Source organism: Morone saxatilis, unplaced genomic scaffold (assembly GCF_004916995.1).
Source record: "Morone saxatilis isolate NCDOM2014 unplaced genomic scaffold, NCSU_SB_2.0 Contig1, whole genome shotgun sequence".
Classification (NCBI taxonomy): Eukaryota; Metazoa; Chordata; class Actinopteri; family Moronidae; genus Morone; species Morone saxatilis.
The window spans coordinates 9,860,032-9,874,989 of NW_023339651.1; the positions used below are offsets into that span (position 1 = coordinate 9,860,032).

Below are 14,958 nucleotides of genomic sequence, written 5' to 3' on the forward strand. Positions count from 1 at the left end.
TGAGTGTGATGGCCATAAAATGGAGCATTTCTTTACTCTCTTTTTCTGATGGACCAGCTGTTTTAATAATAGTTTTTTATATATATAAATGCTTTAATTGTCTATACTCGGATCATTATAGCTGTTTATCAAACCTGATATGCTGAATAAACTGTGGGGACTTTATTTAAATCTCTTTGTATATTAATGTATCAAACGTGGCAGACCTGACCGACGCAGGGCTCTGACGCAATCACGCACCTCAGAGACTTAAAATCTGGATTTTACTTTCACTTTGTCAACTTGTTTCTTACGGAACAGAAACTAGCTCGGTGAAAACTGTGGAGAAGGAGAAACAACCCACAGGCAATCTTTGTGTAGTAGTTACGTTGACACAGCGTAATACAGAGTGTAAGTTCATGCTAATGTGTTTGTAGTTAACTCAGATTTTTCTTTCGGCTACCTTATATGCTAATGAGACACTCGGTTAACTTAACTGTTGAGCTAACAAGATTTTATGAAGCTGGTGATGAAACTGTCTCTCAATTTAGAGCTGAGCAAGCTTTGTTCATGCGACTTTTAAACTTGCAAAAAGCAGTGTTGACGTTAAGCAGTGATGTGCAATAAGGAAATGAAGTTAAGTTAAAGCGACGTTGTCGTTAGCCACGCCGGTACAGCTGTACAGTAAGTGAAGCTAAACGTGTGAATACGTGTGTTATGTATATATATTATTATATTATAAGTTGCAGATGGCCGGAGAACCTGCTGAGCCAATTGAACTGGGAGATGAAGAGAAAGGAGGGAAGCTGAGTGGAGACGAAACAGACGCCAAACCTGACCGCAGAGGGAGATTTCTGCTGTTTGGGAGGTGACTTCCTTTTATTTCTTATTTTTGGGCGTACTCAATATATCTGCAGAGGGAAACCCCATACATCCATGAGGGGTAACTTATAGTTTTTTAGGATTTTAATTCACTTCAAATTCACTTTAGGTGATGTTTTACTATAGCTTTCACTTTCATTATTATCCTCACCAGTGTATTTAAATACAGGAGGTCTATAACAACAAGGGTTGTTCATCAAACTATCTTCTGTGGCCTAATATGTGTTTATTTTGGTTGTGTTACTTGCCTTTTGTTCTAATTTATTTTAATTCACTGAGAAGGCTGTTTAATACTCAGATTTACATTATGTGACTGCAGCTGCAAGTATTAATTGTCTTTAGTGGCTGGGTTTTCCTTTTGTCCCCGTTTTCACCCCTGGTACAGTTTACTGTTTTATCCTCTGATTTGTTTTCTAATTTCTCATATTATAATTGCTCATTTTGCTCCTAAATAAACTAAATGTTCACGGACATGCATATTTATTTACTAGACCAGTTACACAAAGAATCACACAACTGTGCACTTTCATTAAGACTGTGAATTCTTGGTGCATGTCAGTGGCATTGGTTCCTCTTAAGCCTCAACTAATGAAAACTTTAAAATGAATATTATAAAATGTATACCCTTGATTTGACACAGCAACCCAGTTTTGGACCGCCTAATTAGTGTAATCGGGTGTCGCGTGTGAAAGCAATCTTAAAACTCAATTTTGGGACTGATGTCAGTCCTCAAGTGGCTGCTCAAAATTAGACTGTACTACAGTCAATCATGTATATGTGAATTGAGTATGATATCATGGAGTGCAGGCCCTTTCACAATGGCTTGTGTCTCACTTTGTCTTTATTAAAGTGTGACCAAGGCATCGCTGACTTACATGAGTGACTATCCTCTGTTTATTCCAGTCTGACTCACAAGGTGGCACTGTGAACCTTTGTAGTGGGGGAACAATTTGGTTTCTCCCAGACACTGGTAATCAAACACAAAGCCTGTGTGCTTTGTGTGCCATTTAGATTTTTTCCCCCAAACTGTCATAACATAAATTAACTTTTTTTTTTTTTTACTTAAAGCCACAAAAATAGATTTTCAATTTCAAACAAATAAAAATACCTAAAACAGGCTGAAATGTTTAAAGACAAAGTATGACAGAGTTTAAGAAATTGGCATGCATTTAATGTGTAAATGCCACATGCCTAATGGTGTTGAATGGCATGTGCTTTGCAATAACCACTTGACTGACTACCTGATAGCAAAGACTATATTTAGAAGTATTACATTAAACTGAAACTACCTTATCTACAATACAAGTGTGTGTCATTTTCTTTGAAAGAAGGCGTGACCGAAGAGATCAAATTGTGATGCCTCTTAAGTCAAGCCTGTCATGTGTAAAGGAATTGTGTATACCGTAATATTAATATAAGATTGTAAGGATAACATTACTTATTATTTATTTTCTTAGTAATTCATTATTGTCTTGCGCATCCAACTCTAAAGTTGAGGCGATCAGGTATGTATGTCGGTACAGGTGGATTCTGTACCTGTCAGCAGAGGAGCAACTTGTTGCCCTGTCTGACCTCAGCAGGGAGCGAGGCGCAGGGGCCATGTGTGAATAGGCCTTTAGAAAGCACTGGTGTGGTGGCGAGGCTGCTGACTCAGGGGGCTCACAGTGCACCGCCCCTGTCCTCAGCACCTGCTGGCCCAGTCAGGTGTCCATCCAGTACAGAGAGCATGTCAACATCCTAGCACACAGCCAAAAATTAAGCTGCCAGGTCTGGAGAAACGTACTCTTTTGGGGGAAAAAAAGAAACGAGACAGAACCAACGCATTTCAGATGCAGAGTGGCGTAGCGCTTAATGACGAACCCAGGTAAGAGAGATATAACCAACCTCATATTCCTCTTCACCGTCCTCTTACCTGCTCCTCTTTCTGCCATGCCCACCCCATGGCAAAACAGAGTTGCAGCTCTTCGCCCACCCTCGCGCAATTGTTTGGTACTGTATGTTAGCACAATTTGGAGGGGGGAGGGGGGCTTCAAAAAGTTCTGGATCACATGTTTATTAGAATATGGCTGGGCTGCCTGTGAGTGTATGTGCATGAGACTGTTAGTGCACATTGCTGTGTATTGTTCCTGTGCTTGAGTAAGTTGATGACTAGGCTCTTCTGGAACAAGCCTGGATTTTCTGAGCCCCCCATGGGCCACTGTTGGCTTAGCTATCTGGATGGATCTTTGGAAGAATGGAAATATGACAGGTCTGTGAGAATTGCCACTCATGGAAGATTTGCTCTCGCTCAATCTACATTGATGTGCTTATGATTTTCTAATATCTGCGCTACGCAACAATGTTCTAGTTTCTTCTTTAACCCGATGGTGGATTACTGCGACCAAATTTGGCTGTGACATTAATGCCTTATTTGACAATGTATGTACTCTTTGATTTCTGAGTAAGTGGTTCAGAGTGTTTTCAGTTTTATATGAGTTTTCCTTGCATTGGAAGTCTTGCCATTTGATTATTTTGAAGGAACCGTTATGTGTAGAAACATTTTGGCTTAAAAGACACCATCATGTTCAGTAAGAGTAAAGAATATTTTCTAGAAAACTTTTCATTTGCAAGATGGTGCTCTGTAAGGTAAGAATTAACATTATGGATGTTTTAACTGCGCTAATGGGCCTAATTGAAGATGTTTTCTAAATTGTAGCATCTGAAAGGTTTGGTGTGGGTGTGTAAATTCAAATCCTTCCTATTACTACTAATTACTCATTTATTTGCTTGTTGTTTTTGTGTAAGGTCTTAAAGACAGTAATGTAGAAATATCCACACAAGGAGCAGTTTTTGAAAAGATCTGCTGACCTTAAAGATTTTGCATTACATACAGCTCAACAGTAAATTATATTACACAAGTTTAGTGGTAAGTTTTTATTTTTAACAATTCTACCATGATGTGTTCAGCTGTCCTTAATATTCTGTTTCTCTCTGACTCTAGTAGTAAGAAGAATAAGGATGGCCAGACGCGGGAGCAGGACTACTCTTCTGAAAGCCATTACAGAATTGTTTCACCAACATTCCAGTATAAGATGAGCCACCAGCGAGTGGGCAAGTGTATCATCATCAACAACAAAAACTTTGATGAGAAGACAGGTATGGTAAACATGTTTTAAACACACTGTACACCTATTTCAATTTTGCTCAATATTATTGTGTGTTCTAAGAAGATTATCTTGACAGGGATGAATGTACGCAATGGCACAGACCGAGACGCGGGTGAGCTGTTCAAATGCTTCAAGAGCCTGGGCTTCGATGTCTTCATCTACAATGATCAGACATGTGAGAAGATGGAGCGTCTTCTCAGAGAGGGTGAGTAGTGAAGCCCTCTGTCTTTCTGTGTTAGTGCTCAAGACACGTGTCACTAACTGTCTAACAATATATACAGAAACCTCTTGGAAACGCCATGGAAGATTTTTCTGGATGCTGCTATGGTAGTTCCTAAATGGAGGACAGGTTTTTCTATCTAGTCATGTCTTAAAAATCTAGCCAAAACAAATGCAGTCTAATTCACCAGTCCTGCATTGAATTCTACCTCTGTGAAGGTTGTGATGTGAGAGTGGTGTTGATTCAACTTTGTGGTCATGTTAAAGGCTCTAGTTTGTGCTTTTGTAAATTTGTATTGTGTTACATTGAGAGATGTTTCAAATATTTAGCCTACTCACAGTAGCTGCTGTTACATTTACACTTACTACACAGCTGTGTGACATGAGCAAAACTTATGAAACCATCATGCATATGTCTTCGTTAGTGGCTACCATTTGAGGTCTATGAAAGCTGGGACTTGTTTCAATAGGTCATTATTTCTTATTTTCCTACCGTATAAGCATCCAATAGTTTGTATCAAAAACCTGTCCTGTCAAAAGCTGTCATTTTAGTGATCAGGTTAAATCACGGTACATGCTATCATTTCTCTTTGGATTGGCTTATGGAACCATTAGAAACTTTGGTTTTAAAAAAACAGTTTGGACCTGTTCAGTCTAATTCAGGTGTTTATATGGAGCAATTTTATTCTGTTTTGGCTATTGATATAAATAGGGTGGACAAACACCTCTCAGTATAACACAATATAATTCAGCATCACCACAAACTACAGTCACCACAAACTGAATCAACACCTCTATAAAACAACAAAAATATGCTTACCTTTATGATACTGATATGATATTTATTGCAGGATTGTTGGATATGACTCAGTTTTAACTGTACCTAATAAAATGGCAACTGAGTGTAAGGACATAATATAGTTTTAAGGTAGGTCGTAAAGAACGCTAGATAGACATCTTTATATTTTGCAAACAGGTTGGTTTAATGTAGATAACAGATTTGTTTTCAGCTCTACCAGATTCATTAGTTTTCATATACAGTACAGCTATCTGCTAGTGAAATTGATTCTCCTTTAAGTTGCAGTGTGATCTGCATGCACAAGTTCATATTCCAGACTCTTCATGATTGGCATAGTGTGTTTGTTTCCTAAAACTGCCAGGTCAGCAGGTGGTGCTGTTGCAAAGGTATTCACATAAATCTGTCTGAAGTGTTAAGTTAAGGTTAATACCTTTGGTGTCACTGGTCACTGCCACCAGCTAGATTCAGTAGAAGATGTACAAGTACAGTACACACCCTCATATGCATTTAGGAACACAAATTCATTTTCTTGTTTATTATGATATAATATGACATTTTACTGGCTGCTATTGTATTAGACTACACACATTTTGTCCAGGCCAGTGAGGCCTGGCGATGATAGTCGGACAGTTTCTTTTTCAGGTCAGACGGTCGATTCAACACTGCATCCAAAGCAAGGTTCCTTTACAACTACAGGATGTGAAATTTGGTATAGCTATTCATGGTCCCCTCCGATTGTTTTTGGTGACCCCTTGACCTTTCCTCTGGTATCAATATTGCACCAAAATTTCCCATTAGTACACAAGAAATTTAAGACTCAAACATTGTTTGTATTGCCTCGCAGATGATCAATTCCCTTTAGTACAACCCTCTGATTAACATTCAACTTTGTAGACAGTCTGCGGTGGAATTTGCTCAGCGCGCTCATGCTCCTAAAGGGATGAACACAGCTATGTGTTTGGGTCAAACAATATGCTGAAGGGTATAAAGTCATTATATTCCTCTGAGGAAACTATCTAGAGGCTGTATATTGTAAACTCTTACTGTAATATTTGAAGATACTTAATAGTAACTAATTTTCACCATTACCAAAAATGTATATTACTAAAAAAGTTTCAAATTCTTCAAAAATCTAGATGAATGAATAAAGGGCTAAATGAACTCCAGACTGAACGATTAAGTTACTGATATTGCTCACTAATTTAGACGTTAAATGAGGCCTGAGCCGAGCTAAGAGTTGAGTGTTTGTCTGTGTGTGTATGGGTCAGCCTCGGAGGAAGACCATAGTGACAGCTCGTGTTTCGCCTGTATCCTGCTAAGCCATGGTGAGGAGGGCATGATCTACGGAACAGACGGAGCCATGCCCATCAAGACCATGACCTCATTGTTCAGGGGGGACATGTGCAAAAGCTTAGTCGGGAAGCCAAAACTCTTCTTCATCCAGGTACGAAGTTCTGAAGACTTTAATGTGTAGATTGCGGTGTGATTATGTAACAACAATGTTATAGTTGCTAATTTACATACATATTTGTGCCAAGTTCACCACTTTTGAGCCACACAATCAACCTAGGGGTTGAATGGAATTTTCTTTTAACTTTAACAAGTTAAATGTTGATGTTTGTTGAGAAGAAAGATTAAAATGTCTTTCAGTAGCTCCCCACGGACAGATGTTAGTTATTGTGTAAAATATTGCCCATCTCAGCTTTTAAAAACAGTTAATTTTTAATTGCTTCACCAGGTCATCGTTGAGAAAGCTACTCAGGATCACAATGAAATGTCATTTCATTTACTTCACCAGGCTTGTCGGGGTTCCGAATTTGATGATGGTATACAGACAGATTCGGGTCCGCCAAACGATACCCTGGAGACAGATGCTAATCCAAGACATAAGATCCCTGTAGAGGCAGATTTCCTGTTTGCCTACTCCACAGTGCCAGGTAAACTACAGTTTACTCATGAAGTAAAAGCATTTTGGGTATCTTTAACATTCCTATGCTGGATGTATCAGTGAGCAGAACCTTCAGAGACACGTTTCAGAGCTGAGTCATGTTGATTTTCCAGGGTATTACTCATGGAGAAACCCTGGGCGCGGCTCCTGGTTTGTCCAGGCGCTTTGCAACGTCCTCAACGAGTTTGGCAAGCAGCTGGAGATAATGCAGATCCTGACACGGGTCAACTACATGGTGGCCACCAGCTTTGAGTCTTGGTCTGAAGACCCACGCTTCAGTGAGAAGAAGCAGATTCCCTGCGTGGTCTCTATGCTGACGAAAGAACTGTATTTCAACTGACCGCCAGTCTAACTGACTGTACTGTCTGAAACCACTGACTGACTGACTGACTGACTGACTGACTGACTGTTTCAGGTACCAACTAACTGGTCAAAGCATTCAGGGATGATTCAGGCCCAGCAGGACACTGCACATTTGGAGCGCATATGACATTTTGCATGTGTAGTTGGGCCCGAAAACAAGCACTCCATGAGAAAAAAAAAATATTTACAGTGGCACTCCTCGTTCATGTGTTGATGGTGAAACTTCTTCTTCTTCTTCAGGTTATTCTTCAGAATAATGGCGTCACATTTGATCTGATCTTCTTTTGACAGGCCTTGTGAAATATCCATGTTATTCTACCAGCCCGGAAAATTTGCTGCCAGTTTTTGTGGGTTTGGGGAATCATATCTGAATATGTGTCTCTCCATTTTCCCGCATTTGCAATGGATGTTGAAAGGAACTGTATTGAGTGGACAGGAGCCTTCGGGTGAAATTTGGCTCTAGCATTTATTACATGTAATGGGTTCCGACTAACTCCAGAAACACACCATAAACCTGTCTAATGCAGTCCACTGCATTTGTACAGTGTACAATACTCTGAATTGGAAACCAGGTGACAGATGTTTCAAAAGCCTTTATTAACCACTTCTTGTTTTGATTTATCTAATTTTACAAAGCTACTTTACAAAAACAATGTAAGGGAAGGTTCTTTGAAATGCACTAGTCAGTCTACAGAAATCCCCATTAGGAAACTGAATAGAGTGATTACAAACACTTTGATTGCCACCGGAGAGCTGAGGGAGCTGCCCTAATTACAAACCCTGGCCAATGCATTGTTAGAGGGGAAAAAAGCATCCGGGAAATGGATCAGAGCATTTTCAGCTATCTGTGTTTTAATGTTTTCAGCTGTCAATTGTCAGAAAAAGCGACAAAAGAAAAAGACAACTCTCCTCTGAGCAGAAATGTGACGGTGCTTTTTGCCAAAGGCTCAGTGTCTCAGCCTTCCTAGCAAGTTTAAGTCGGTAGCGGCATGCTGGCATCCTCAGGTTCTTTAATGTCCCGCGAAGTGGGTAAATGTCGTGTTAAAGAATGTCATATTCGTTTTGCTAGGAAGGTGCGTTCTTTTGCTGTGTAGTGATTAGTTCTATGAGATTTCGGGTCAAGTGTGTTGTATATAGTCCACTCCTATAAAAGCAAGGATTATTTGCAATTTGCCCAGTTTTCTCAGCGTGATGTTGAAGACTTCACTTGCTTGTTGTTCAACCCAGAGTAAGCAGAGTTCATGTATTTGCACAAGATCAAAATTACGCACTTGTCGTATTAGTCAGGGTCCAACAAATATTCAGTATTTGAATTTCCCTTATTTTATCTTTAAAGTTAGACATTCCTCTTTAATACCTGTAATAGATAATATGATACATGCTGTAGGACTTTTACACAGAAAGAGAACCTAAGAATGTCAAAAACTATGTCATAAGTTTGGGAAATATCATAGTGTAAAGCTGGGCCCAAAGCACAAATGCCACATCATTTCACTGTATATTAGTGTTGTACATTGTCATAACATACACTACAGTCTAATAAGAGGTACCCAGCAAGTCTTCCTAGTTATATTTGTAAAGTTGATCTTTGATTTAGAAAGATTTAAAAGCCCAAATTGTAAAGTAATAAAAAAAGATCATTTGCTTTTATACAATATTTTGAAGCACATAGTGCACCATGCCAAGTTTTTAATCTAGTAAATTAATTCAGTTATATGGTCAAATCTAAAATATATATTTTTAATATAATAGACATTTGCTGATGGTCATTACAACTTACACAAAGTTTGTTTCTACAAATGTGCTGTGTCATTGTCCCAAAGTCTGTCAATCACAGAGGCAGCTATTACTGGTGGTGACAAGTCTGAACATACACAATCCACAATGTTTTTACATTATTCACATGATTGCATGTGTCAGTAACTTAGGGGAAAACTTCAGCAATATGTGTAGTTATACTTTACTCTTCACTCCTTGTATTCTTTTTTTTTTTTTTACACTTTTACATAATATTTATAGTTACCAGAAGTGTTATCACTCCTGGCTTCGGTTAGAGACGTGTACCATTCTACATCCAGTGCACTTGTCCAATACAGCCACAATTCTTGAATCCTTTCAACACATGGATCTCTGATCAGTGATGTGGTGCCCAACCTGTGCTGAAAGGAGTGTTTGCTCCACTTGTTTTGGAATGGAACTGAAGGAGGGGGAAAATAATCTTTAGGGGTAAAATTTTAAATGCTTTCCGGTGTTAAATGCTGTTGTCCTCAGGAATATATTTGAAAAGATTTGGAAAAATGAATGAATGAATTATATTGAAAGTATAATCTGGCCCATTTTTTTTATTTTATTTGGGGCAATACCTTGTTGAAATAACTTCAAAACAGAGGAATGCTTATGTAAACATCTTATGTATTAAACATGAAGAATTTATTCTGTAGTGAGTTGTGTGTCATTTTTCTTGCACATCTGTAAACACAAAGGCTTCCTTTTTCCAAGACAAGGAAGATGTTTGTAACATGCCAAAGAATACACTGAATACAGGAAACACTAAAAACTTGTTCATTTAAAAAAGTTATACTCACCATTAACAATTAAAGGATAAGGTTGGTGATATTCTATTATTTTTTGTCATTGTCAACAGATATCCCAAAAAGACAAAAACCAACAATGAATTGATGTTACTGTATGTCAAGTATGTCTGTGTAGCTAAAGCCTGATAAAGCTTATATCAGCTCTATTTTTGTCTTAAAACTATTAAAACATATCAGTGAGCCACATTATTACACCGACTAACCTGTTGCTTCATTATTATAAATATGGGCACTGCTGTTAATTTTAAGTTGCATATACACTATCTTACAACCAATTGCTGTGGATTTATATCAACTGTGTATAATTCTACAGCTGAAAATAGTCCCCAACAAATGCCCTATTTACCACTGCATAACATTTGATAAAAACTATAAAAGAGTAAAGGTCCATTGTGTAATATTTAGGGGGACCTATTGGCAGAAACAGAATATAATAAAAAAGCGTTTTAATGGGTGTATAATCACCAGAAAATAAGAATCATTGTATTTTTGTTACCTTAGAATGAGACAGTTTTATCTACAGGAGTGGGTCCGCTTCCACGGAGACTGCCATGTTTCTACAGTAGCCCTGAACGGACAAACTAAACACTGGCTCTAGATAGAACCTTCCACATTTATTACAAGTTTTGCAGCCACTGTAGTTTCTCCTACATGGTTGGACGGCTGAGCTGTATTCAAATAGTTCCAATCTGCAACTTCACTGCTAGATGCCACTAAATCCTACACACTGGTCCTTTATAGATTTTTTAATAAGCACTAATGGGCTTGGGTTGAGAGCCACAGACAACTACAGAAGGTCAAAAAGAGGTGGACTAACACATTATTGGTCTTGGTATTTTCATTGGATTAGTTGACAAAAAATACAAACATAATGTCCCCATTATTGTCCTTGAATTAATGGTAGACTAATCCAGCTTGAAATTGATTGAGTGTTAAGAAGCAGACCAAATTAAAGGTTATTTAGTATTGTTTCTTAATTGAATTCTCTTTCCTTGCCAACTAAGCTTCTGTCTTTTGAAGTTCCTCATCTGGGTATTCTGATTCAACATAGCATTAAAAATAAACTTTTAAAAATAAATGTACTGCCACAGTATGAAGAACAGCCCTGTCGTCACGTTAGCTTTGGTGTGTCCACTATAAAGAAAAACATCATAACTGGAAATGAATTACACCACCTGTAAATCTAAAATAGAGACACCCTCTAAAAATTCCTTTAGGCAAATTTAGACTAGCCTGACACGCACAGCATCCAGAGTTGATGTCAGAAGTTAAGAATGTCAGATCAGGCAGCTGATGCACATACCCAACAGGGCAACACATTCCTAACCATTTTTGCCCCATCCTTCCTGTCTCACCTCAGAGAACAGGAGCGGATCGGGAGGCATCACAGATCTTAAGGGACTTCCAGTTTGTTCCTTCGTTGTCATGGCCAGGACATAATGCTTGATGTAGGGTGTCAGTGAAGGTCCCAGCGCAGAAGCAGTGGAGCGGAGTCATAGTATCAGCTCCCAGAAAGCACACCAAACCCCCGGGGAAGCTGCAGTACACCCCGATGCGAGTAAACTGTTTTCCTGCCACCAGAGGCAACTCATGCTGGACTCTACCATGCCAGGCTGTGTAGTCTCCATTAAAGTATTCCACACACCAAGACTCTTTGCCTCGGCCCAGCCAGGAGTCCTCCTCACGGCCCTTGCGCGGGATGCTTGGGTAGGTGAGCCCCAGCTCCCAGTAAGTCTTCCCACTCACCTCCACTTCCCAGTACTGGCGGCCCTCGTTGAAGCCTTGCTCGCTGACTACATTTAGGGTGGTGTCAAAGCGGGAGGGAGTCTCTGGAACGTCCTGCCAGGTGTCTGTGTAAGTGGCTGAGTCACCTTTGGGAGAGATTATCAGCTTGGGGTGGGCAGTGTCTGCGTCAAGGACAACATCTGCAGCATCTGTGTAAGACACATCAGAAACATTCAGTGTTCTCCCCAAAAGACAAACACTTGACACGAATGTCCTAATTGACAGTAATTGTAACCCTTTACATAGCTAGGAGCAAGACTCCTTCCCATGTCAATCTACCTGCCTTTTTGGGTGAACTCACAGCTCTGAAACAGTTTCTTGGTGACAGGGACCTGGGATCTGATGAACAGCAGCAGGTTGATGGTAAGACTCAGTAGTTGTTCATTCTTGAACTCATCCATCTGAATCAGGTCAGGGTCAGTCAACTTCAGAGTCTTCGATATTCTAATTTCAGACAAAACAAAGGGTTGATACCTCTTGCAGAACCTCAAACAATTGAAAATGTACTCCTTTTTGATTACTTCTCCTAAGGAATAATTTCAAAAAATTTGGAATTTCCCCATTGTGGGACTATTAAAGGAATATCTTATCTTAAAGGAATATCTTATCTTAATAACCCATGATGTGACAACTATAAATTCACACAGTATATTTAAATGCCAATAACACTTACCACAATAGAACTTTAAAAATCAAACAATACAGAAATACAGATCATGATACAGAAGTAGTGCTATACATTGCATACATGTTCTAACATTAAATTATTTTTAAAAAAAATAAGAAAGATGAGAAATGAGAAAATAATTTAATAAGCACTGAATTTAATTGCAATTTGTGGTTTGAGAATGATCATATTTTCTCTAAAAAGTGTCCTTCTGATGGACAAGGAAGTGATGTTTATCAAAATAATATGTCTTTACTTTCCAGTAAAGGTAAGCTTTCTACGAGCGGTAAAAACTGTGCCCTAGCTACCTGGTAAGTTACGTAATTTGAGTTTCAGGAAATTATCCTATCTGTCAAGAGAAAAATGTTTGGTATGTTTGGTAGCTAATTTACTCTGTTCTATTATGACTTCCTACTGTATGTGTTTTACCTATCAGTATATTTACCTCAGATAAAAAGAATGAAATGTGAACACACCTTTTTTCTGTTTCTGCATTCTGTGGAAGATAGAAAAAGAATACATAATTACTGCTTGAGGTAAGTAAAACTAATTATATTCCAAATAAGTTGCATGAAATCAGAACTTTTGAATGTCTTTGCGTTCACCTGATTGTCAGTTTCTTGTGTTTTCACTAGGGCACCCATGTTGGACAGTTCCTGGTCCAGTTCCTGAGTGAGGTGGTAGCAGTCTTCTATCCTGTCCTCCACTAACTTCTCTGTAGCCTCGTGCTCCGTGTCCAGCTGGGTCAGTGTGATCCGAAGATCCTCATCAAGAACCCGCTTCATGTCCTCATACTTTTTCCTGATTTTCTCCTTCACTGCGTTGGTCTTTTTCTGAGGTGTAAGGACACATGAAAAGTTAAAGAACACATTCAGTTACAATGTTGTGGGCAACACATGCAAATAATAAGCAGCAGACAACTATTTCACCCTTTTTCAGGGATGCATGGTACTGAATTAAATGTACATTAAATGTACATGCTAGTGAATTAAACTCTTTACTGGTACCTGGGAAATACTGTTGTAATAATACAAGTGTATTGTACGTGTAGTGTATGTATAGTCTGGCTTACATTTTGCTTGATCAGCAGTCCAAAACTCAAAATAATCAATTTACTATTGCGTTTGATGAAGAAAAAGCGCAAATACTCAGAATTACAAGGACAATTAAATTAAAAATAAATGTTCTGTCAAAAGACTAATCGATTAATTGACTTCTATCATTTCAGCTCTAGAACACAGTATGTTAGACCCAAATGCAACAATTAAAGTATCTACAAAATGAGTTTTCATGCGGAACAGAGTCTACAGAGTGCAATAAAAAAGAACAAGCCCGTTCTACGTGACAAAGCAAGCTAGGAAGACCCCAACATCCAAGAGACAGGCAAGATAACAGAGCTCTTCAAAAGTGCCTTTCAGAATTCCCAACTCATTTAACCTTGAATGTGCAATAGCAGCACAAGGACATACTCTGTGTTCCACCACTGTTAGCTAAAATCAAGTGGATGAGGCACTTAAAAACAAAACAAGCAATAAAAAAGCATGAACCTACAAATTCTGGCCACACAGCACGCATTGTGACTTTAGGAATATGACTCTTAGGGTGTTTTGGAACATAATGCTTACAGACACAACAAAATGGACTTTTCTTTGTTGATTTAATACACCAAAATTCTGACTGTTCCAGCCAGCCTTTATTACATCTTATTTTGTATATAGAGGGTATATAGAGAAACGTATAGAGACTAAAGCTCAGAAAATCTACATTTCTACCATGTGGTCCCACCATGTCAAATTATATTTACGAGGATGCAGGTGTCGCTAGCCTGCAGTATATCTAAAAGAAGGTCAGAAATTATTAAGTAATGACAGATGTTAGCAAGTAGTTGTACTGTATAGTATTTCTAGTTACAGCACAGTAGAGCAGTTAAACAATATAATAGACTTACTGTTATCTCCACCTTCTTAGCTGCCAGCGTCTTCATCCTGTAGGCAATGACATCTCTTTGTCTCTGCAGGTGCTGTTGATGTTTCAGAAACAGTTCCTTTGAAACACACACAAGCAGAAAACATAAGAGAAAGTAAAAAAAAATAAAAAATCATGAACCACAGGTAAAAGGAACAAAAACTAACGGGGTCGACAGCGTTTTCTTCTCAAAAAGAAACCAATGTAGAAGCTTACTTCATTTGTGGCCTTCCCTCCTACCTTACTATTCATTTTCTGTATAGCGGGGCAGATTAAACTCCACTAACCAGTGACAACTCAAGCATGAGGGCTTTTATAGGCCTGTCGCAGACGTGAAGGCTTTTTTGTGGGGGAGGGGGGAGAACAGGGTGGCCTTGCAATATCTGTCCTGGTGCTCTTGCAAGTATGTGCCTTGATTTATTAAGGAGAGGACATGAATCTAAACTTTGAAGACAAGAACAAGGTTTTTCAGGCAGTGAAGGGCAAACGGATGGGCAAAGACTTGAGGAAGAGTTATTCCATGTCCTACTAAACAAGAAGCCCATAAGAGATCTATTTATACCGACCTGACACTGACCTTGATGTACTGTATGTGTGCGCTTGTGGCCTAT

The 14,958-nt window shown here is 38.8% G+C and overlaps 2 protein-coding genes across 4 annotated transcripts; one reads left to right on the forward strand and one right to left on the reverse strand.

Moving 5' to 3' along the window:
* The first annotated feature begins 248 nt into the window (after positions 1-248).
* On the forward strand, positions 249-9,762 carry casp7 (caspase 7, apoptosis-related cysteine peptidase). 3 transcript variants are annotated; one of them, XM_035666673.1, is made up of 7 exons: positions 249-390; positions 723-847; positions 3,842-3,996; positions 4,084-4,212; positions 6,294-6,469; positions 6,824-6,962; positions 7,087-9,762. In XM_035666673.1, exons 2-7 carry the CDS (start codon positions 729-731, stop codon positions 7,311-7,313), a joined length of 945 nt encoding a protein of 314 aa, XP_035522566.1. In that variant the 5' UTR covers positions 249-390; positions 723-728; the 3' UTR covers positions 7,314-9,762. The 3 variants fall into 3 exon arrangements, with proteins under 3 accessions (XP_035522566.1, XP_035522581.1, XP_035522575.1); XM_035666688.1 differs by having other exon boundaries at positions 3,845-3,996; XM_035666682.1 differs by having other exon boundaries at positions 729-847.
* Positions 9,760-14,624, reverse strand: si:ch211-28p3.4 (E3 ubiquitin-protein ligase TRIM39). Its single transcript, XM_035666659.1, has 6 exons — positions 14,564-14,624; positions 14,331-14,426; positions 12,988-13,215; positions 12,859-12,878; positions 12,017-12,159; positions 9,760-11,864 (listed from the first exon to the last, which is right to left on the reverse strand). Exons 1-6 carry the CDS (start codon positions 14,597-14,599, stop codon positions 11,287-11,289), a joined length of 1,101 nt encoding a protein of 366 aa, XP_035522552.1. The 5' UTR covers positions 14,600-14,624; the 3' UTR covers positions 9,760-11,286.
* Positions 14,625-14,958: the final 334 nt, after the last annotated feature.

Excerpts from the sequence above, each read along its gene's own strand:
- casp7 (XM_035666673.1), top strand. The coding sequence starts at position 729 with ATGGCCGGAGAACCTGCTGAGCCAATTGAACTGGGAGATGAAGAGAAA. Across the intron at positions 3,997-4,083 it reads AAACTTTGATGAGAAGACAG|GGATGAATGTACGCAATGGC; the intron begins GTATGGTAAACA and ends TTATCTTGACAG. Across the intron at positions 6,470-6,823 it reads CAAAACTCTTCTTCATCCAG|GCTTGTCGGGGTTCCGAATT; the intron begins GTACGAAGTTCT and ends TTACTTCACCAG.
- si:ch211-28p3.4 (XM_035666659.1), bottom strand. The coding sequence starts at position 14,599 with ATGAATAGTAAGGTAGGAGGGAAGGCCACAAATGAA. Across the intron at positions 13,216-14,330 it reads CTAAGAAGGTGGAGATAACA|AAAAAGACCAACGCAGTGAA; the intron begins GTAAGTCTATTA and ends CTTACACCTCAG. Across the intron at positions 12,160-12,858 it reads AATGCAGAAACAGAAAAAAG|AATATCGAAGACTCTGAAGT; the intron begins GTGTGTTCACAT and ends GTCTGAAATTAG.